General features: G+C 41.4%; 1 protein-coding gene across 1 annotated transcript in view; it reads left to right on the top strand.

Annotated features, from left to right (window-relative positions):
* Positions 1-22,982, top strand: part of moxd1 (monooxygenase, DBH-like 1) — a 265,555-nt gene that overhangs the window by 223,474 nt on the left and 19,099 nt on the right. The window contains exons 5-6 of the mRNA XM_041187254.1: positions 9,220-9,399; positions 10,971-11,073. Coding sequence (XP_041043188.1) covers positions 9,220-9,399; positions 10,971-11,073 — 283 coding nt within the window. The remainder of the gene's footprint in view (positions 1-9,219; positions 9,400-10,970; positions 11,074-22,982) is intronic.

Genomic DNA, 22,982 nt, shown 5'->3' with positions numbered 1-22,982 from the left:
ATATTTCGATGAGACTGTTGAACAGTGGAGCTCTTACACTGAATGCTTTGAGTTTTTTGTCCTTGCAAGTGGAATTGACAATGATAGAAACGTGGCAACTTTCTTGTGTGTGATGGGAGCTAAAACCTATGGCTCACTAGGAAGCTTGGTGCAGCCCAACAAACCTGGTGCAAAATTGTATGAGGACATTGTAAACGTCCTGGAGACACATTTCCCCCGAAGCTACTTGCCAAAGCAGAAAGATTTAGGTTTCACAAAAGAAACCAAGAAGAGGGGAAACAATTGCGCAGTATGTTGCAGCACTTTAAAAGCTCACTGAACATTGTGAATTTGAGAAAGTACTGAATGATAACACCCCGTGACAGGTTGGTCTGTGCCCTTTGTACTGAAGCAAACCAGAAACGCCTTCTGACAGAGGCTAACCTCACGTTGCAGAAAGCCATTGAGTTTGCAGTCTCCATGGAGCTGGCTGCAAAAGAAGCACAGCAGCTGAGTGCATCAACTTGAGTGCATAACGTGACAGCTGAGTGTGCACACACGATAGCAAGCAGCCGAGAATGTTACTGTTGTGGAAAATCTGGTCACCATCCATCTGAGTGTTGGTGCAGAGACCTTGAATGCCGTCAAGTGTGGCAAGAAGGGACACATTGAGCGTGCCTGTAAAAACAAAAAGGTAGCAGTGAATCAGAAAGGCAAACCAGAGAAAAAGGAATCTGCCATCTGGTGTAACAAGAAGAAAAATCTGCATATCATAGAGCAGGAACGGGAGGACCAGAGTGACACCGAGTCTGAAGAAGAGGGGCCCCTCCACATATTGTCAGTGGCAAGTGATTCACAGGGCTACTAGGTAACACCACTGCTGGAGGGCCAACCAATACGCATGGAACTGGATACAGGGGGAGCAGTTTCTCTGATCCCAGATGCTGTGTATAAGGAGAAACTTAAACATCTTCCCTTGATGCTGCAAAAATCGCCCTGGAAACATTTACAGGGGCATCTGCCCTATGATGGACAGAACAAAAGTTAAAGTGAAACTAAGTGGACAGACTGCTAAGCTACCACTGTTTGTGGTGAAAGGCAACTATGCAGCTTTAGTTGGACGGTCATGGCTTGAGAAGATCCAGTTAAAGTGGGCAGAAGTGCACAGCATTGCAAAAGAAGAAACTGGCCTGACAGCTGTTATAAAAATAATGGGCAGAATTTTGCCGTTGGCGAGCAGGGGCGGGGCCCGCTTGCCGACACATAAAATTACGCGGGATGACGTCGGGCAGAACCCCCGACATCATCCCGCCCCATTTAAATTTTCAGGAAGGTGGGGGCACAGCAAAATCAGCTGCGGGCCCGCCGACCTGTCAATGGCCAATTGAGGCCATTGACAGGATCATTGAAACAATTAAAGGAGATGCCTGTCTAACCTTAAGGTTGGCGGGTCGGCCAGGAGCCCCGGTGGCAACTAGAGAAAACATAAAACCTCATCCAGCGGCGGGATGAGGTTTCATGTAGGGTTTTAAAAATTTTAATAAAGTTATTCTGTTAATTATGAACATGTCCCAACTCATGTGACATTTTCACATGAGGGGAACATGTAAGGGTTTTTTTTTCTATTTTTAATATTTTCCAAAGTCCAGGCGATCTCCCTGAGGCTGCACTTAGCCTCAGGGAGATGTGGAGTCTTTTGTGCGCATGCATGAAAGAGCGCACTCTCGCTTTTAGGGAATCCCCCCCCACCCACACAGGAAGCATAGCGCTTCCCGCCGGACGTTACAATGGGCAGGCCTTAATTGGCCCATTACGTAAAATAGCTGTGCGGCCCACTTCGCCGGTAGGGATCAGCTCCCCACCCGCTGGAGATTGGGTCGGGCCCGCCCACCCAACAGGCAGAAAATTCTGCCTAATGTTATTGTTTTTGAATGAGATTTGGGAAGCATGAAGGGAATTACTGTAAAATTGAATATCAAAATTGACACTCAGCCAAAATTTCTGAAGGCCAGAACCATGCCTTATACCATACAAGCAAAAGTCGAAGCTGACCTGGAGCATCTGGTCAGGATAGGAGTCTTGGTACCTGTCTCCCATAGCGATTGGGCAACACCCATCGTTCCAGTGCTCAACAAAGACGGCTCCAAACACATTCATGGAGATTTCAAGATTACTTTTAACCCCATGTTTTATGCTGAACACTATCCACTTCCCCGTTTTGAGGGCCTTTTTGCTGTCTTTGCTGATGGAGAGAAATTCAGCAAGCCAGATCTATTCCAGGCCCACTTACAAATGCATGTCGATGAGAAGTCACAAGAATATCTGACCATCACAACGCACAAGGGACTGTACCAATATTGCCATTTGCCTTTTGGAATAACATCAGCTCCAGCCTTGTTTCAGAGGGTCACGGACCAGTGAGAGGTTTGCTGGAGTTCAGTGCTACCTTGACGACATCTTGGTGATGGGCAGGACTGATGAAGATTATCTCAAGAACTTGGATGCCACCCTACAAAGGCTAGGAGAGTATGGCCTATGGGTTCACAAACACAAATATGAGTTTTTTCAGCCCTCTGTGGAATATTTGGGGCACGTCATTGAAGCTGCTGGGCTTTACAAAGCAACCTTCCAAGGTCAAAGTTATTGTGGATGCTCCAGCTCCTCAGAATACCAGTCAGCTTCGCTTGTTCTTAGGGCTGCTGAATTATTACGGGAGATTTGTTCCACAGTTGTCAACCCTGCTGAAAGCCCTGAATGAGCTTCTGCATCAGAACAAAGCCTGGAAATGGACAGAAGCCTGTGACGCTGTGTTCAAGAAGGTTAAAGCAGCGCTGACAGATTCCGAGGTAGTGACGCATTTTGACCCCTCCTTACCTCTACAACTTGCATGTAATGCGCCGCCTTATGGAGTTGGGGCCATTGTTTCACACATGATGCCCTCAGGTGTGGAGAGGCCCATAGTGTTTGCTTCATGGACTTTAAGCAAAGCAGAGAGCCAATACGCTCAAATCAAACGCGAAGCACTGAGAATCTTTTTTCGGAATCCAGAAATTTCACCAGTACGGTGGAAATTTACGCTGCTGGCTGACCACTGACTATTCATCTCAATATTGGGTCCACATACAGGCATCCCTTCTTTAGCTGCAAGCAGGATGCTTAGTTGGGCATTGATGTTGAGCGCTAACAGATATGACGTTAACTATCGAAAATCTACCTTGCATGGCAATGCGGATGGTCTTTCAAGGGTGCCGCTACCAGACAGCCATGTGGACACTGCTCAGGAAGACATTTTCTGCTTTGCACACATGGGGCAGAATCTTCTGTTCGGCGTGTGGGGGCGGGGCACTTATGCGTCATTCCGATCTTCAGTTCGGTGGGCACACATCGGAGTCGGCTGCACACCCGCCAAACTGTTAAAGGCCTGTTAAGGCCATTAATCAACTAAATAAAGTACTCGTCAGGGCTGGCCGTCCAACCTTAAGGTTGGCGGGCAGGTGAAGACCCCAGGCAGTCTTGACATTTTTCATGGAACCTCATCCACGAGCAGGTTGAGATTTAATGAAGGGTTTATTACTTCAATAAAATGTTTTATGAAAATTCATAAACATGTCCCAGCTCATGTGACAATGTCACATGAGGGGACATGTCTGCATAATTTTATTTTTTCATTTTTCACATCTTTATGACTGAACTTAATCTCCCTGAGGCAGGCCCCGACTGTCCCTTCTCCCCCAGCCTGCACAGGTAGCGCTGAACACTTCTTGGTGTGCAAAATGCTGGGCCTTAATTGGCCCGCCTACATAAAATGGCGACGTGCAGCCAATCGCCGGTGGCGATTGACTCCATGCCTGCTCCCAACCGGCCCGCCCGACGGGGCAAAAATTCCCCCCATGGAGATCACACCCATCACTTCAGTCCAAATCAAGAAGGCCACTGGAGTGCACCCAACATTGTCCAAAGTCATTGACCTTGCGATGCACGGCAACTCTTCCCTAAACTTCCGAGTCTTACCTGACCTTCATCCTTACCTTTCTAGAAGGGTGGAGTTATCAGTCACTTCAGGATGTTTGCTTTGGGACATGCAAGCTATTATTCCACCAACATTGAAGAAACCAGTGTCAGACCAACTGCATTCTGGACACTGTGGAATAGTTCACATGAAAGAGTTTGCAAGAAGCTACTTTTGATGGCCTGGCCTGGCAGGATATTGAAGCCAAGGCAAGATCATGTTCTTCATGTCAAAGTGTGAGAAACATTCCTCAATCCTCAACTGGCCCCCCTCCAGTAACGGGACTGGCCGGAAAACCCATGTCAGCGCATCCACGTCAATTTCGCTGGACCATTTGAAGCAACAATGTTCATGGTGGTTGTGGATGCTCATTCCAAATGGCCGGAAGTTTCAGTGATGTCCTCTGTACAGCTGAAAGTACAACTCAAAGGCTAAAAGAAATGTTCCGTTGTTACTGGTTACCAGAACAACCTGTGACTGGCAACAGATCTCAGTTTGTCTTGCAGGAGTTTGAGAAATTTTTGAGAAGTAACAGAATTCATCACATCACCTCAGCACCAATGGATTCACAGAGAGATTTGTTCAAATCATGAAACACGCTTTAAGTTTGGCACGAGGACACTCCTCCTTTCAAAAGCATCTGGACACATTTCTGCTGACATACTGAAATGCACCTCATGCTATGACTAAAGCATCTCCAGCATTCCCACTAATGGGATGGCAACTGTGCACTTGCTTTGATCTGCTGAAACTAACAAAAACACGACAAGTTGTATAATATCAACAGCACAACCAAGTGAAGAGAAGAGCATAAAGATCAAAGCCAAGAATTTTCTGTTCTGGACAAGAAGTTCTAGCTTGTAATGCTACTGGAGCTAAATGGGTTCCTGCCACTGTGGTTGCTCAGTCAGGACCTGTTTCGTACACAGTCCAAACTGCCAATGATCTCACCTGGCGGAGACATGTTGACCAACTGTTGCCAAGTCAAGCACAATCTAAGGATAAACCTCTTATGGAAGGGCCATCACCAAGTCAAGGAATGCCAACTTGAGTGTCACCACCTCAGGCTAGTTCAACTGATGTTGAGGATGTCGCCCCTTCATCTGAATTTGACACAATGTCGGATTCTGCTGCAGGTCCTGGGTTGCCATCGGTCTCCAATTAGCATTGCTCTATCAAAAGTGCCGGAAGTCTGCCGTAACCCACGCTGGGAGAGAAGACCTCCTGAGCATCTGAATTTATAAAAGTCATAGACTTGAGATGGGTTCAGCAGGCATGGAGGCAGTCTACCCTCTTTCCCAGTCCAGAAAACGTTTTGTTAAATTGACATTCTCAGTAAGTGGGGAGGAATATGTTATTTATTGAATGTCTTATTGAGCTTGCCATACTTGGCAGCTGGGCACTGTGGTATCACAGAGTCCATGTTTGTTTTGGTTAGTTCAGTTACTGCAGTCAATAAACAAAGCACCTTGTTCAACCACCTCTGCGTCTATGTGAGTATTTATCAATCTCTTATCGGCAATACCAATAGTTAAACATTACACTGTGCCACCGCTTCATCATTTTAAGCATCTGTATGAAATAATTCTGTAATGTCCTCTGTTCTAGTGAGAACAACCTAAATTTTTCATCTTTCTTCATTTGTATATTTCTATATTTCAGGCTCTAATATGTCTTTTGGATCAACATGCTTCCCCTGGTGTGAAAGCAACTGCACTAATCTTAATTGTGATCTTACTAAGGTTTCACTTGTATACTGTACACTTTTTCCCATAAACTTATTTCTGATCTTATCCATATCAGGTGCCGGTTTTAATGCCTTGTGAATTTGAATCTCTAAATCCCTCCAGCCTTCCACACCATCCAACTTTCTTCCATTCAGTGTATAATTATCAATTTTATTTTTGTTACCAAGGTGTGCCACCTTGAAATTAGTGACAATGAATTCCAGATATTTGCTTTTTCATACAGACCATCATCTTAGCAATATCTCCTTCTAGCTTTCTTTGGTTCTCAGGATTATTTTTTAGGCCTCATATTTTAATGTCTTTTAGAAATTTTGACAAAGTACTCTCCAGGACTATATCCAAATCTTTGAAATCCTCAGTGAACAGAGGTGGGATACTGCAGCACACGTTCAAGCACAGAACACTTGCCCTGAACTCCCACTCTCTGTCTCTTTCTTCTCGCTTCAAACACTTCAGTCTTACTTGTTGATATTAACACGATTATAAAGATGTCCAACCTCACCAAGAAGCTCTGCAAATCCCACAATGCACAAAAATAATGTTTGTATAACTCCAGATGTTCCAAAATTAATGGTTCTTTCATATTGTAAAACATTTTATCATTGACATATGGTACATATGGAAAACTTGTATTGGTTGGGTTGGTTTTGTTTACTTTCCTTTCACCCTTGATGTTTTTCAGTGAACCATGTAGTGAAGAACACTCCAAACCACTGGTCTGCATGCAATCACTTTCTACATTTGCTACAATTTTCAATGTTAAATGCACTGTAGAAAAGGATAATTTGAATGCCATGATTTACATTGCTTGTGATTTTACTTTTCTCTCCCCGTTCTAGAATAACAACTATTGCTTTTCAAAGTTACATGGTATTTTCAATGAAGCGAAATGTGAACAGAAAATATTGCATGAAAGAGAAGTGATCCAACTGTGATTTTGCACATAACCTTAGTTTGAAGAATAAATATATGCACATCTATCTAAGTGACACAATTAATATTGTCCTAGTCCAGGATTCTCTTAAGGTTAACTTGCAGGTTGAGTTGGTAGTTAGGAAGGCAAATGCAATGTTGCCATTTATTTCGAGAGGACTAGAATATAAAAGCAGGGATGTGCTGCTGAGGCTTTATAAGGCTCTGGTTAGACCACATTTAGAATATTGTGAGCAATTTTGGGCCCCGTATCTCAGGAAGGATGTGCTGGCCCTGGAGAGGGTCCAGAGGAGGTTCACAAGAATGATCCCAGGAATGAAAGGCTTAACATATAAGGAACGTTTGAGGACTCTGGGTCTATACTCGATGGAGTTTCGAAATATGAGGGGGGATCTGACTGAAACTTACAGAATACGAAAGGCCTGGATAGAGTGGACGTGGGGAAGATGTTTCCATTAGTAGGAGAGACTAGGACCTGAGGGCACAGCCTCAGAGTAAAGCCTTTTAGAACAGAGATGAGGGGAAACTTCTTTAGCCAGAGAGTGGTGAATCAATGGAATTCATTGCCACAAAAGGCTTTGGAGGCAGGTCATTGAGTGTATTTAAGATCGAGATATATAGGTACTTGATTGGTAAGGGGATCAAAGGTTACGGGGAGAAGGCGGGAGAATGGGGTTGAGAAACTTATCAGCCATGATAGAATGGTGGAGCAGACTTGATGGGCCGAATGGCCTAATTTCTGCTCCTATGTCTTATGGTCTTATAATATGGAAAAACTAATAGATACGGTTCTCATGGATTTTTCGAATGGTAAATGGCAGATGATAAATAGATTGCTTAAAGTCGTTGTTGAAAATTTTCATATGATCTTATAACATTTATTTTGATAATTAGAAAGGACTTATTTGATTTTTATTACTGCATATACTTTCATGAGTCATTAAAGAAAATGTATATAATTTTGCATTCTGTGAAATGATTAATTATCAATGAACCAAAGGTTACAATGATGGTATTTCCCTTCAGTGTATAATTAGTAACTAAATAACTAATAACTAAATAATTAACTATAGTAAGTCCTGGTTGCGTTCCTAAAAATCAATACTTTAAGTGAATCATAGGTTTCCAAAGGAATCAATGTTAAAATCAGAATTAGGTTCCTTCAGACATTTCTCATCCAGAAAAAACAATGTACCGGTTGAAATATTGTACCACACATGTGCAGTACTGTGTATTCCTAGCTGAAATAACTTTAAAAATAAAATAAATCACTAAATATAAAATAATAATGTATGGTTAGGTACTTTAGGACCTTTCTCAGCAGAAAAAAACACTGAAACATTCTAAGTTGAAATGCTGTACATTCCTAAATGCCTACATTCAAAAATGAAATAACCTTTAAAACAAAATAAATTTAAAAATATAAAAATTACAATATACAGTAAATGTACGTAAATGTTAAAAAAAATACACTCACCTCATTTTAGATTGACCAGGCTCCATCTAGAGACAGATGTTGTTTGGTGCAGGAGAAGCTGAAGTCCTGGGACAGGAGCAAGGCCAGAAGTGGGGCAGGGAGAGGGGCAGCTAACAAAGAATCCAGTACGGAGACTTTAAGTGTAAAAATGGAGGGTGGGACGGGAGCTGGAGATGTGAAGAGGGATTTCAGCACTGTGGGTGAGGGCAACAGCACTGGGAAAAAAGTCATGTGCGCAGGCAGGTCACAGAACAGGAAATCTGTGGCAAAAGACATTAAAATGAAACTTGCAATGTTAATAGATATATTGCCACTACTTTATTAACCTTGTTTCACTTTAACATTGTTAGGTGATTTAATGTTAAACATGGACTTACTATAAAACATTTGATCCATGCAACTTCTAAATAAATCTAGATTATGTAGTGATACCTGTTTTCCTGGTAGTGAATTTCAACATCATTTTTTCACACAAACTAAATGTGGAGTGGAAGTTTTATGTATATAATTCTATTTTAAATATGATCATTTAAATCCTGAGACTGTTTCACAGACTTCAAGTTGTCAAGATCTACAGACTTTTCTTAACATAACACTAATGATAATCAATTACAATTTCTTACTGTTCATACTATAATTAGAAACCTAGGCCAAAACATTAAACAAAAGGTTTCTTGGCCAATATGTTAAAATTCCGGCAGTTAACACTAAATCTGATCATCATCATGACTTGTTTCTCCAAAACTCCAAACCCTGAAGAGGGTTATTTATGTTGATGTTCACATCTATATCTTCTTCTATTGTGGTCTCAGAGAATGTTGTCAGATTTAGTCTCTCCCATAACTAACTGCAATGTAAGGTTAACAAGGATATCAATGTAAACATATCTGATTCAACCCCTCTAAATCTGATAAACTATCTCAAATTTGATTGTTTCTTTTTGGTGTGGCAGCAATGAAAATGTCACCAGTACTATGACATAAATAATTGCATAATGGAGGAGCTAAGGGAAAGGGACCTTGCTTTTGATTTAAGTTGGAAGACTACTGACTGTCTTTTGCATTTATTCACAGGTTGAACCAATTATCCAGAAAGGACATGAACATTTGGTACATCATATTCTCCTTTATCAGTGTCACAACATCTTGAATGATAGTGCCCTTGGTTTTGGACATGAATGTTACAATTCTAATATGCCTGATGATTTTTTTAATTGTGAAAGTATCATTTTAGCATGGGCAATCGGAGGAAAGGTAAGTCCTTACTGATGTGGTAAGCTCATTTATTTAATTCTAATTATAAATCCTTTAGATCAGCACAATAGAAATGGCACATTTATTTAAAACTGATTGTCTGCTGCCACTGTTTTGAGTCAATTTTACACAATCTTTTGAGACAGTGAATTGTTGACATATTCCAGGAGATTAAAAACATAATAGATAGAGATTAATAACTCTTTATTTGAAATTATTTAGTTTTAGTACAACTCATTATAATATATACTATAAATGCACTATTTATACATTCCTTTTATACTGTGAACCTAGCATATCTTGGGTCATTTTTCAATCCAACAAAGATGCAGCAAAATCTTCTCCCGTGTTTTCCTTTGTTGAGCAATGTTGTCCAGTTGGATTATCATATCGACACCAACTTAGCCACATATACACCTTTTAGTAGAACACCTTACTTATCACTTGTGCTTCATGTGTATATTTATTTAACATCTTCCATCTTAGGTGCAAAATTATAATATTTCTCCTTCATCAAAGTCAGGAATTATGGCATTGATTCATGAGATACAGCACATCTTCGTGCAACTTCTTGTTTTCTGTCCAACAGTTATGAATACCTCTTAGACATCATCATATTGATAGCTAAGGATGTTTGCTCACACAATGAGACTCACTAAACCTCCCTTTTCATTCTTCTAAAACATGTAAAACATAAAACATTAAAACTGCTTACATTTTGCCATGACATGCCATGTTGGAGCTGTTTGTTTTTGGCTGAACTTTCTTCTGTTCATTTGGAGCATTTATTCTGCTTCGTCGAGCTGACCATGCTGATAACTTCCCTTTCTATACAAAGGCATCTCCATAGTGCTGACATTTTAGCAGATACCCCAATTAACAGTAAAGCATGCACAATCATCAAAGACACTTAAATATTATGATTTTTTATCTTAACATTTTACCAACAAATGCAGATGAAGGCTGAAATACCCATGCATATACTGTGCAAAAATGTGTAGTGAGATTACATGCCTAAGTAGTGGCATTTGTTACTTTTAAAAAATGTACTAATCAAAAATGCAATTAACCACATCTGGATTCTCAATTAACCACATGTGCCTAGCAACTAATGTATCAGGCACCACTATTGTGAAGTATTGTCAAAACATATTATACATTTTAAACCTTTTTATTGAAGGTTTGCACTTCACCCTTTGCCCACACAGATATAGTTGCTTTTCTATTCTTTGAAAGGATAAGTATTAATATTTAAACATACAAGAAGCAGATACTAGTATCACAGTGCCCTCAATGCATTTGCCAAATAATTTAAGAACTTGCATTCATGTATGTAAGGCTTTGCCACAGGGTAATATTTTACATTGTACAATAGGAACTTTACAATACTGTAGAAATTATTATTAAAACAATATATCTGAAAGAAGCTCTCCTAATTCCTTGTGCATATTTGTGAAAGCTTTTGATATTCTGAACACTGGGTTTAGAAATTATTTTTTCAAGTTTATGTACAAGCATATTGCCAGCATTAGGTAACTATTTTACAATTGTTTTTCCTGTAATTATGGCAGGGGTTTTCCTATCCCCCCAACGTGGGACTTTCACTTGGAACATCAACTGATCCAGTTTATGTAATGATGGAAATGCATTATGATAACTCTAATTATCAGGAAGGTAGGAGCATTTCCTCCTTTTGTATAATCTACAAAACATGATTCGTAATAGATCAGACAGGTCTTACCAAGTTTCAAGTTTCTACATTTTAATTGTTTCATTTTGCTATATAGACACTTCAAAGACTTTTGTACTTTATGAAATAGGACTCTGCTCTAACTTAAAGCAGCAAAAGCAAAATTCCAATTTTGGGAGAATGTTTTGAATTGTTATTGTTAATAATTGCCAGCAATATAAATTATTTGATGCCTTTACATATGTTCTATGGTAGAAAATGTATGTTGTAATGTAGGCTTCAATCCTCCCAATTTAATATGCAATACTGAGTACCATCGAGTCCTAATTCCACCAGTAACAAACTTAAAAGACTACAAAACAACAATAGAACTACAAAAAGACCAATCTTTGCATGACTGTCAGCCAGTCTAGGGAAAAAAATTGGTTGCAAATGGATTCAGATTTGAGTGAGTTTCAGCTTCAGTGGGACTGAAACTCGGGTCCTTTGAAGCTCTAGCCAAAGGCTGCACAAATACATGCCACAAAACCATCTATCGCTTTGCATTAGACTACCAGTGATCAGGCAACTGCATCAGCACCAAGCACTCAGATACTCCAGATCCCACTATAATGCCAAAGTCAGGCACCCACCACAAAGCTAGGTTTTCCCTATCCCATTTGCCTACCATTGCATTAAAAGTTTAAACAATCCACTTGCAAATTACTTTGTAGATTGAATACATAGTTTGTCACAGCTTTCAGAAATAGGATGCCTTACTTTTGATTATCAGCTTCCAGGTAAGAAATTGTTTTAAGTAATAAATTTGGCACGTGCCCATCTTGGGAGATGATGGACTGCACCCAGGGTGTATACACACCTATGAAACAATTGCTTCTCCATCACCTAAAAGGTCAATATGATTCACAATTAACCTAATCAGATTTTTTAAAAAGCCCCCCAAATTCTTAAAGTCACAAAGCTTAGATTTCAATACAAATTTTCACAGCAAATATTATTTTTCTGTTCTTCATTTTATGATCACTATAAGAGCCAGATACAAATTATAGCTGTGCCACAAAATTTTACAGTAGAGGTCTAGATTCCTTGATTTACAAATAAACCTTCATTCAGGCTAACAAACCTCAACATTTTGGCAGTCAGCAGTTGCAGTGTTGAGGTGATACATTCCTATCATGGATAACTGAGTGCAAACTCCACTTTCACTGATACTTGTTCAATTGAGATACATGCCATTTGAGGATTGAAGTTTCCCAGTCTTTGCTGAATGGTGATTGAACACACCACCTATTCTGTCAGTCAGAAAACATTATTAACAATATTCATATAAATAAATACGTACCTGCTGGACCAACTTATTTTTCTTATTCAAGAAGATATCATGGATGCAAAAAAGAGAGCCAAACATTTTAGGACGTTGGAATCAAAGAATTGTAGAATGATACAGGCCATTGGTTTTGTCATGTAACCGAACCCTGGCACCATTCTAATACGTCTCCTCTGCAGCCTCTCTAACCTCTTAATATCCTACCTAAAGTGTGGTGCCCAAAATTGGCCACAATACTTCAGCTGGAGCCTGACCACAGTTTAATAAAGATATAATCTAATTTCTTTGTTTTGGAATTCTAGACCTTTATTTGTAAAGCCAAGGATCATATATGTTTTTTTAACAGTTTTGTTATCTTGTCCTGTCATCTTCATAGACTTGTATATGTGCACCCCAAGTTCTCCCTGCTCCTGCCCCTATCTATAATCATTTTGTTTTCATTGCCTCTTCTCATTTTTCTTACCAAATTGAACCACTTCACACTTCTCTCTGTTAAATTTCATCTGCCATGTGTCTTCCCATTTCACCAGTCTGCCCATGTCTTCTTGAAATCTGTTACTATCCCACGCACTATGTTGGAAGCAGTTCAGAGAAAGTTTATCAGACTAATATCTGATTGGGCAGGTTGTCTTATAAGGAAAGGTTGGACAGGCTAGGCTTGTAACAGCTGGAGTTTAGAAGAGTAAAATGTGACTTGATTGAAACATATAGACCAGAAATTTCCCTCCATCGGGGGCAGGGGGGTTATGCGGGGGCAGGCGTGATCCAATCAGCGCCCCTAATTGGGTCCGCGTCGCCATTTTACATGGGCAGGTCTAAGAAGGCCCAGCCATTGTGACACATGCCCAGAAAGGCTGTGCGCTCCCTGTGCAGGTGGGAGAGGATTCCCTGAGTGGTTCCTTGTGCTCTTTTGCGCATGCACGTGGAAGAGCGCAGAGATCTTCCAGAGGCACAGAGGTGCCTCGGAGATTTGTTTCAGTGTTAAACTTTTAAATAAAGGATTTTTAAACTTTTAAAACATGTCCCCTCATGTGACATTATCAGATGAGCTGGGACATGTCAAAGAATAAATGTATAAATTTTTATTAGATTTTAAAACAGATCATGAAACTCCATCCCGCCTGTGGATGAGGTTTCATGAAAACACGAAGGCCGCCTGGGCTCATCGCCTGCCCGCCAACCTTAAGGTTGAACAGGCAGCTCATTAAATTGAGTTAATTAGGTTTTAAATGGCCTTAACAGGCCTTTGACAGTTTGGCGTGCAGGCGGCCGAGTCGGCTGTGCACCCACAGAACTGAAAACCTAAATGACACACGGTCACTTCGGGATGCCCGCCCGACGTCACCGCGTTTCACTTTACACATCGGTGAGCGGGCCCTGTCCCCCGCTCGCCGACGGAAAAATGCTGCCCGTAAGATCCTGAGAGATCCTGAGGGATCTTGACAGGGTCGATGTGGAGAGGATGTTTCCTCTGGTAGAAGAATCTAATACTAGAGGCCACTGTTCAAAAATAAGGGGTCACCCATTGAGGACAGAGATGAAGAGAAATGTTTTCTCTGAAGGCTGTGAGTCTTTGGAACTCTCTTCCTCAATATGGTGGAAGCAGAGTCTTTGAATATTTTTAAGGCAGAGGTAGGTAGATTCTTCATAAGCAAGGGGGTGAAAGGTTATCGATGATAGGCGTGAATGTGGAGTTGAAGTTATATTCACATCAGCAGTGATCTCATTGAATGGCAAAGCAGGCTCGAAGGGCTGAGTAGTTTACTCCCACTCCTAATTCATATGCTCAAATGTACATTTCTGAGTTTCATGCCAAATGCAAACTTTGAATAATGATCTTTATATCTAAGTGCAGGTCATTCATATATGTCAAAAAGAGCAGTAGACCAAATGCCTCCCCCTGTAGGATGTCCCTGTATACTTCCCTCCAGGAAAATGGCCCTTCACCATGCATCTCTGCAAAAACAGAACCTACATTTGGCTATTTCTCAGAATATTTAATCAGAAACACTTAAATGTAACACAGATTACGATACTTCTGTTTCCTTTAAAATGTCCAAATTGATTTTATCAACACCTCTGCCAGTTTCCAATCTAATTTATGAATGGAGTTGTTATAAAATCATGTTTTTATCAAAAATGATTTTAATTATTAGAACAAAGAGAACAAAGAAAAGTACAGCACAGGAACAGGCCCTTCGGCCCTCCAAGCCTGCGCTGATCATTTTGCCTATCAAACTAAAACCTTTTGCACTTCCGGGGTCCATATCCCTCTATTCCCAACTTATTCATGTATTTGTCAAGCTGCCTCTTAAAAACCACTATCGTACCTATTTCCACCACCTCCTCTGGCAGCGAATTCCAGACACTCACTATCCTCTGCGTAAAAAAACTTGCCCCGCACATCTCCTCTAAAGTTTTCTCCTCTCACCTTAAGTCTATGTCCCCTAGTAATTGACTCTTCCGCCCTGGGAAAAAGCTTCTGACTATTTACTCTGTCCATGCCAATCATAATTTTGTTAACTTCCATCAAGTCGCCCCTCAATCTCTGTCGCTCTGGTGAGAACAATCCGAGTTTCTCCAACCTCTCCTCATAGCTAGTAACCTCCAGATCAGGCAGCATCCTGGTAAACCAAAACAAAAACAGAGTTACCTGGAAAAACTCAGCAGGTCTGGCAGCATCGGCGGAGAAGAAAAGAGTTGACGTTTTGAGTCTTCATGACCCTTCAACAGAACTGATTTTTCTTTACAGACAGAAGTGGAGGGGGGGGTGTTGTTGTACAAGCAAGCAGTGATAGGAGCAGATCATCAAAAGATGTCACAGACAAAAGAACAAAAGAACACAGAGGTGTTGAAGTTGGTGATATTATCTAAACAAATGTGCTAATTAAGAATGGATGGCAGGGCACTCAAGGTATAGCTCTAGTGAGGGTGGGGGGCATAAAAGATTTGAAAATAATGGAAATAGGTGGGAAAAGAAAAATCTATATAAATTATTGGAAAAAAAACAAAAGGAAGGGGGAAGAAACAGAAAGAGGATGGGGATGGAGGAGGGAGCTCAAGACCTAAAGTTGTTGAATTCAATATTCAGTCCGGAAGGCTGTAAAGTGCCTAGTCGGAAGATGAGGTGCTGTTCCTCCAGTTTGCGTTGAACTTCACTGGAGCAATGCAGCAAGCCAAGGACAGACATGTGGGCAAGAAAGCAGGGTGGAGTGTTAAAATGGCAAGCGACATGGAGGTTTGGGTCATTCTTGTGGACGGACAGCAGGTGTTCTGCAAAGCGGTCGCCCAGTTTACGTTTGGTCTCTCCAATGTAGAGGAGACCGCATTGGGAGCAACGAATACAGTAGACTAAGTTGGGGGAAATGCAAGTGAAATGCTGCTTCACTTGAAAGGAGTGTTTGGGCCCTTGGACGGTGAGGAGAGAGGAAGTGAAGGGGCAGGTGTTACATCTTTTGCGTGGGCATGGGGAGGTGCCATAGGTGGGGGTTGAGGAGTAGGGGGTGATGGAGGAGTGGACCAGGGTGTCCCAGAGGGAACAATCCCTACAGAATGCCAACAGGGCGGGTGAAGGGAACCTCCTCTGCACCCTCTGCAATGCCTCCATATCCTTCTGGTAATGTGGCGACCAGAATTGCACGCAATATTCCAAGTGTGGCCTAACCAAGGTTCTGTACAGCTGCAGCATGTCTTCCCAGCTTTTATACTCAATACCCCTGCCGATGAAGGTACGCATGCCACATGCTTTCCTGACTACCTTATCCACCTGCATTGCCACTTGCAGTGACCTGTCGACCTGTACACCCAGATCCCTCTGCCCATCAATGCACTTAAGGGTTCTGCATTTATTGTATAATTCCTATCTGTATTAGACCTTCCAAAATGCATTACCTCGCATTTGTCCGGATTAAACTCCATCTGCCATTTCTCCACCCAAGTCTCCAACCGATCTATATCCTGTTGTATCCTTTGACAATCCTCTTCACTATCTGCAACTCCTCCAACCTTAGTGTCATCTGCAAACTTACTAATTAGCCCAGTTACATTTTCCTCCAAATCATTTATGTTTACTACAAACAGCAAAGGTCCCAGCACTGATCCCTGCGGAACACCACTAGTCCCAGCTCTCCATTCAGAAAAGCACCCTTCCACTGCTACCCTCTGTCTTCTATGACCAAGTCAATTCTGTATCCATCTTGCCAGCTCACCTCTGATCCCATGTGACTTTACCTTCTGTATCAATCGGCCATGAGGGACCTTGTCAAAGGCCTTACTGAAATCCATGTAGATAACATCCACTTCCTTGAAAAACCCAATCAAGTTAGTGAGACACGACCTCCCCTTCACAAAACCATATTGCCTCTCACTAATACGCCCATTTGCTTCCAAATGATAGTAAATCCTGTCACAAAGAATCTTCTCCAATAATTTCCCTACCACTGGCGTAAGGCTCACTGGCCTGTAATTTCCTGGATTATCCCTGCTACTCTTCTTAAACTATAGAATAACATTGGCCATTCTCCAGTCTTCTGGGACCTCACCCGTAGCCAGTGAGGATACAAAGATTTCTGTCAAGGCCCCAGCAATCTCCTCCCTTACCTCCCTCAGTACTCTGGAGTAGATCCCATCTGCCCCTGGGGACTTATCCACCTTAATATTCTTCAAGATGCCTAACACCTCTTCTTTTTTGATCTTAACATGATCCAGGCTATTTACACACTCTTCCCTAGACAAATTGACTGCTAAGTCCTTCTCTTTGGTGAATACTGATGAGAAGTACTCATTTAGTATCCCTCCCATTTGTTCTGGCTTCACGCACAGATTCCCACCTCTGTCCCTGAGTGGGCCTACCCCTTCCCTGGCTACCCTCTTGCTTTTTACATATATATAAAAGGCCTTGGGATTTTCCTTAATCCTGGTTGCCAATGACTTTTCATGACCCCTTTTAGCCCTCCTGACTCCTTGCTTAAGTTTCTTCCTACTTTCTTTATATGCTCCACGGGCTTCATCTGTTCCCAGCCTTCTAGCCCTTACTAATGCTTCCCTTTTCTTTTTGACTAATCTCACAATATCCTTCATTATCCAAGGTTCCTGAAACTTGCCATACTTATCCTTTATCCTAGCAGGAACATGCCAGTCCTGAATTCTTATCAACTGATGTTTGAAAGCCCCCCACATGTCAGTTGTTTTGCCCTCAAACATCCTGTCTAGATTCCTCAGTTCCTGCCTAATATTGTTATAATTATCCTTCCCCCAATTAAGCACCTTAACCTGAGGCTCCTGTTATTCTAATCCACCAGTACCTTGAAACTTACTGAATTATGGTCACTTTTCCCAAAATGCTCCCCCACTGAAACTTCGACCACCTGGTCCAGTATTGCCCCTTCCCTAGTTGGACTATCTACATATCGTCTCAGGAAGCCCTTCTGGATGTACCTTACCAATTCTGTACTATCCAAACCCCTAGCATTAAGTGATTCCCAGTCAAGATAGGGAAAGTTAAAATCACCCACCACAACAACCCTACTGCTTTTACATCTTTCCAAAACCTGCCTACATAACAGTTCCTCAATCTCCCGCCAACAACTGAGAGGCCTGTAGTAAACCCCCAACATTGTGACTGCACCCTTCCTATTCTGGAGCTCTACTCATATTGCCTCGCTGCATGAGCCCTCCAAGGTGTCCTCCTCTCATACAGCTATAATATTCTCCTTAACCAGCAGTACAACTCCCCCACCTCTTCTACATCCCTCTCTATCCTGCCTGAAACATCTAAATCCTAGAACGTTTATCTGCCATTCCTGTCCATCCTTCAACCAAGTCTCTGTAATAGCAATAACATCATAGTCCCAAGTACAATCCAAGCTCTAAGCTCGTCTGCCTTGTCTATTATACTTCTCACATTGAAACAAATACATTTCAGACCCCCAGTTCCACTGTGTTCAGTAATTTATCCCTGTCTGCTCTTCCTCTTAGTCCTACTGGCCATATTCACTAGTTCACAGTCATTTATTTCACCGGCTGACCTATTGCTCTGGTTCCCACCCCTGCCATACTAGTTTAAACTCTCCTGAATGACACTAGCAAACCTCGCAGCCAGGATATTGGTGCGCGCCCCCCCCCCCCCAGTTTAGATGCAATCCATCCTTCTTGTACAGGTCCCACCTGCCCCAGAAGAGATTCCAATGATCCAGATATCGGAAACACTCCCTCCTACACCATCCGTTCAGCCATGTGTTTAGCTGCACTATCTTCCTATTTCTAGCCTCATTGGCACATGGCACAGGGAGTAATCCTGAGATTACAACCTTAGAGGTTCTGTTTTTTAACTTTCTGCCTAACGCCCTGAACTCGCGCTGCAGGACCTCATCACTCTTCCTGCCTATTCATTAGTACCAATGTGTACCACGACCTGTGGCTGTTCTCCCTCCCCCTTCAGAATGTCCCGTACCCAATCAGAGACATCCTGGACCCTGGCACCAGGGAGGCAACATACCACCCTGATGTCTCTTTCACGACCACAGAAGCGCCTATCTGAGCCCCTGACTATAGAGTCCCCTATGACAATTGCTCTTCTGAGCAGACTAAAATCACAGGTTAATTTTTTAAAAGACTGACAATGGTATGTTTAAGTGACCTAAGCAGCAGTTCTTAACATAGCTGAATATTTACATGACGTTACCTTGTAAATTACAAAGCTATCAAAAAGGAGATTTCATATCTGTAAGGGGACCACCAGAACAATCAGCTTAAATGTGTGTGAATGGCCCATCTCATGAACTACTGACAGCCATCCAGATATAATGTGTTTATTTAAGTGTGTGTGAACCGACCAGTTAAATCCATTGCTTAGGGCAGCGGACCCCGGCTGAGTGGGGACTCCAACGGCCATTTAATCTGATCACTTTAGACAATGGACCCCGGCTAAGGAGGTCTCCACCCTGGATCATTCAGACAACTATTATTAAACAAGAGGGGGTTAATTTAAACAGCATTAATTTCACCTCTCACCACTTGGCCATAACAGAAAGGTGGTTAGGTTTGTTTGCCTCTTTATAAGCAGCGCTGTGTTTCCCAACACCTTGGTTTTTATGTGATCCAATTTTCTATTAATAACCCTACAGCAAACTCAAGATAGGATGAACTAAAAAAAAGTTAGTTTATTGCAAACATTCAAACCACGAAAGGAGACTTGAAAAGTCACTTCCACACTCAGACAGTAAAGAGAGGGATAGAGAAAACGTTTTACAGTACAGTGACCATAGAGAAGCTAAATATTGGCTCATGTGAATTCCAGAGCCCAGAATCAAAGTCCAATGAAGTATACCTTCATGGCGGTTGGTGGGTTGAAACTCGATGTTCGATAATTCACTTTTCCGGTGGTGTTGACTTCACACGATGTGATAGGCATGCAAAGCTTAATCAGTCTTGTAGGTGATGGTGCAGAATTTCCAGCAGAAGCAGTGTAGATGGGGACCAGGTATTCCACCTGCAGAGAGCTCCTTGTCTGTGAGGCTGTTAGTCAGATGGTACACAGCAGACTGAGCAAGGCAGTTCGGTAAAGGGATATTACTGACTCCACAAGCCAGAGGCCTATGTCGCGTGAGTCCCACCTCTCCACCATCTTTGACAAAGGATGTGTATCCATCGTCTGTATTCAAAAGATAGGTTTAATGGCTTAGGCATTAGGAATTGGAAGGTTGCAGGGCCTTCGTTTCAGCAAATTATCCATCGCCTTCTGGCCAGCTTGGGTTGTTAAATGCAGATGGCCTTTGTATAGCTTTCCTTGAATTTGGGCTGTGCAGTTAGTGGCTCCTCTGTTTGGTTTTGTGGCTCCTCAGAGATAACAACATGCAAGTTTTCCCAAAACTGCCACATAGCTTCTTTTGTTTGGGGGTCACAGACAGACATAGCTTCAGCCATTTTAAAGGTCTTTGTTCAGTTTTAAAATTTTAGAAATAGCAATGAGCATATCTATATATTTTATAAAAGTATACAGCGTGAGGTCTTAGTCCCTCACGCAACTCAGTACAGTGAGCAATTAACACAAAAACAATGGTAAAAACAAAAAACTGCGGATGCTGGAAATCCAAAACAAAAACAGAATTACCTGGAAAAACTCAGCAGGTCTGGCAGCATCGGCGGAGAAGAAAAAAGTTGACATTGACAAGGACTCGAAACAAAAACAATGGACCTGGAATGAAGGTATACCAGCTTGCTGTGACCATATTTAGTAACTAGTGTCATGCCCAGTAAAGATATCATATTCTTAACTTTCAAGATATGGACTTTGATCAATGTGGCCTTTTTGAAATTGACTTTAAAAAGTGGAAAATGTGCTGAAAAAATTATAGCCACTGAGGGTAAGGTGATCTTTTGTAATTTCTGCAGAGAAGAATTAACTCAGGTCTCCGGATAGTTCTTGATGTGTAAATGACTATGGGTGGGGTGCCCTCCCTTGAATAGGCATGCTGAGATGAAACCACTTGTGATTTATACCTCCTATTGTCCTTGTATTTACTGAAGTTTAAACTCTCTATGCCTGCAAGCTTGAAACTTGACAGAGAGAGTTGTGGAGAAACTAGTTTTATCACAAGCAGGTATGAACAGGCACCATTCATCTCACACTGTGGAGCAATGGCTTCTAACTTTGTATCTTTTGTGTGGACAATAGAGGGTGGTCACATGATTGAAACCGACTTCAGATAAATCTTATTACTCCAAGAACCAGCCAGAGAAAAGGCAGTCTGGAAGCCAGCAGAACACCAGAAGGAGCATGCCTCCAGCAGAAGAATAGAACACTGCCTGAACCACCAGTCAACCCAGGCAATGAGAGAGGGGATAAAAACAAAAAAACTGCGGATGCTGGAAATCCAAAAACAGAATTACCTGGAAAAACTCAGCAGGTCTGGCAGCACCTGCAAAGATTCATCTCTACAGGAACTTGGACATGAGTCTGTCTGGAATTCCACAGGCTTCCAACTTCTATTCATCAAAAGAACCATGAGAGAGGCCAACCAGGCCTGCTATGAGTGCATTTTAAAGGATTAAATTTGAATATGTGATTTACTTCTTGTATTTCTGCTAATTAACTTAAATGATGCTTCAACTTTAGAATTCATGTCTACTTGTGTGTGTGTGTTAGTGTCTGTGTGCATGATGGAGTGAGCGTTTTTCATTGTGTTTACATTTTGGGGTGTTGTGTGAATAAATGGTATCTTTTCTTCTGATTTAAATTTACCTGAAAACCTACTTCATGTCTATTATTAAAAGGCACAACACTCAAAAGGCTTAAAACACTCCCACTTAGCACCCATCTCGTTGTGGAAAACCGAGAAGTGAGGAGAAAGGGGAAAGGCACCCGGCCATCTCGCTCCCATCTGTAACACTAGCTAGATTGTGAATAGAAGTCATGGCGTAGCAAAGAAACTGTTTTTCCAGGGTAAATCAGGCACAAGCAGTGAAATTGTAACAGCGAAGAGAACTCGTGGTCTCTCTTTTTCCAGCCGTTCTTAAAGCATGTGGCCTGCCTGTTTATGACCAGCCAACACTACAGGCAGCTTCTTCAACATATACCCTAAAAGCTGCTGACTTCAGAGGAAAAGGCAGAGATTGTCCATCAAGACTTTAAATCGCTTCTGCACAGAATTCAGGAAAAATCACCGAACAAGGCCTGAAACCATCCAAGTCGTCAACCTACAGGATCCGCATATGATTGACTTTGGCTTTTGGACAAATTTAACCTATCCTCCCTCCTTGTACCTACTTCTGTGAGCGTATGAGTCTCTTGGGTACATGTGTGAGTGTGAGTTTGAGCGTTTCTTTTTATATCGGTATTAAAAATAATAAACACAATTTCCTTTTCTTTTAAAACTTACAAGAGACCCTGCCTGCACCTGTCTTTTATAGTAACAGCACTTAAACAGTTAAATACTCACTAAATTTGACCAGCAAATTAAAAAATAAACTACCTGTTGTAGTCAATCAAGAGGTGGAAAGAGAAGGGAGCCATTCTAACACTTCTCACCTTGCTGTAACAAAGTCAACAATTTATGGGCAGATGAGGCCAAGTTAAATGTAGTGTTCTCATTAAAAATTGAACATGCCAAGGTTACTTTTACATAGAGCAGGTAACAGCTAATTGTTAAATTATTTCAAGAATTGCTATTTAGAAAATTGAGTATTAAATAATTAAAACAGATGCATTAACTATTTTTCACATAATAGCTCAAATTGTGTATCTAGTGCATTAATGCTGTTGACATATTTTGAAAATAAATTGCACTGGTATCAAAAATCTAGATTGAATGTATTTACATCTGGGGAACATGTGTGAGTTTAATACCATTATAATTCATATGAATTCAATATTTATATCTTCAACACAGTAAGCCTTTTGACAATTTCAGAAAGAAATAATTTAATGTAACTGAATATTGGCAATATCCAGGGGCAAGATCCTAACTGCCCTTTAGTTGTCTTAAATTGGTGCACTGCTTTGAAAGGCAATGGAGTATACTAGTTAAATTAAGTTAGTTGAACTGAACATAGATTGGAATCAAATTT

This window comes from Carcharodon carcharias, chromosome 5 (genome assembly GCF_017639515.1).
Source record: "Carcharodon carcharias isolate sCarCar2 chromosome 5, sCarCar2.pri, whole genome shotgun sequence".
NCBI lineage: Eukaryota > Metazoa > Chordata > Chondrichthyes > Lamniformes > Lamnidae > Carcharodon > Carcharodon carcharias.
This window is presented reverse-complemented; position numbering and strand designations above follow the sequence as displayed.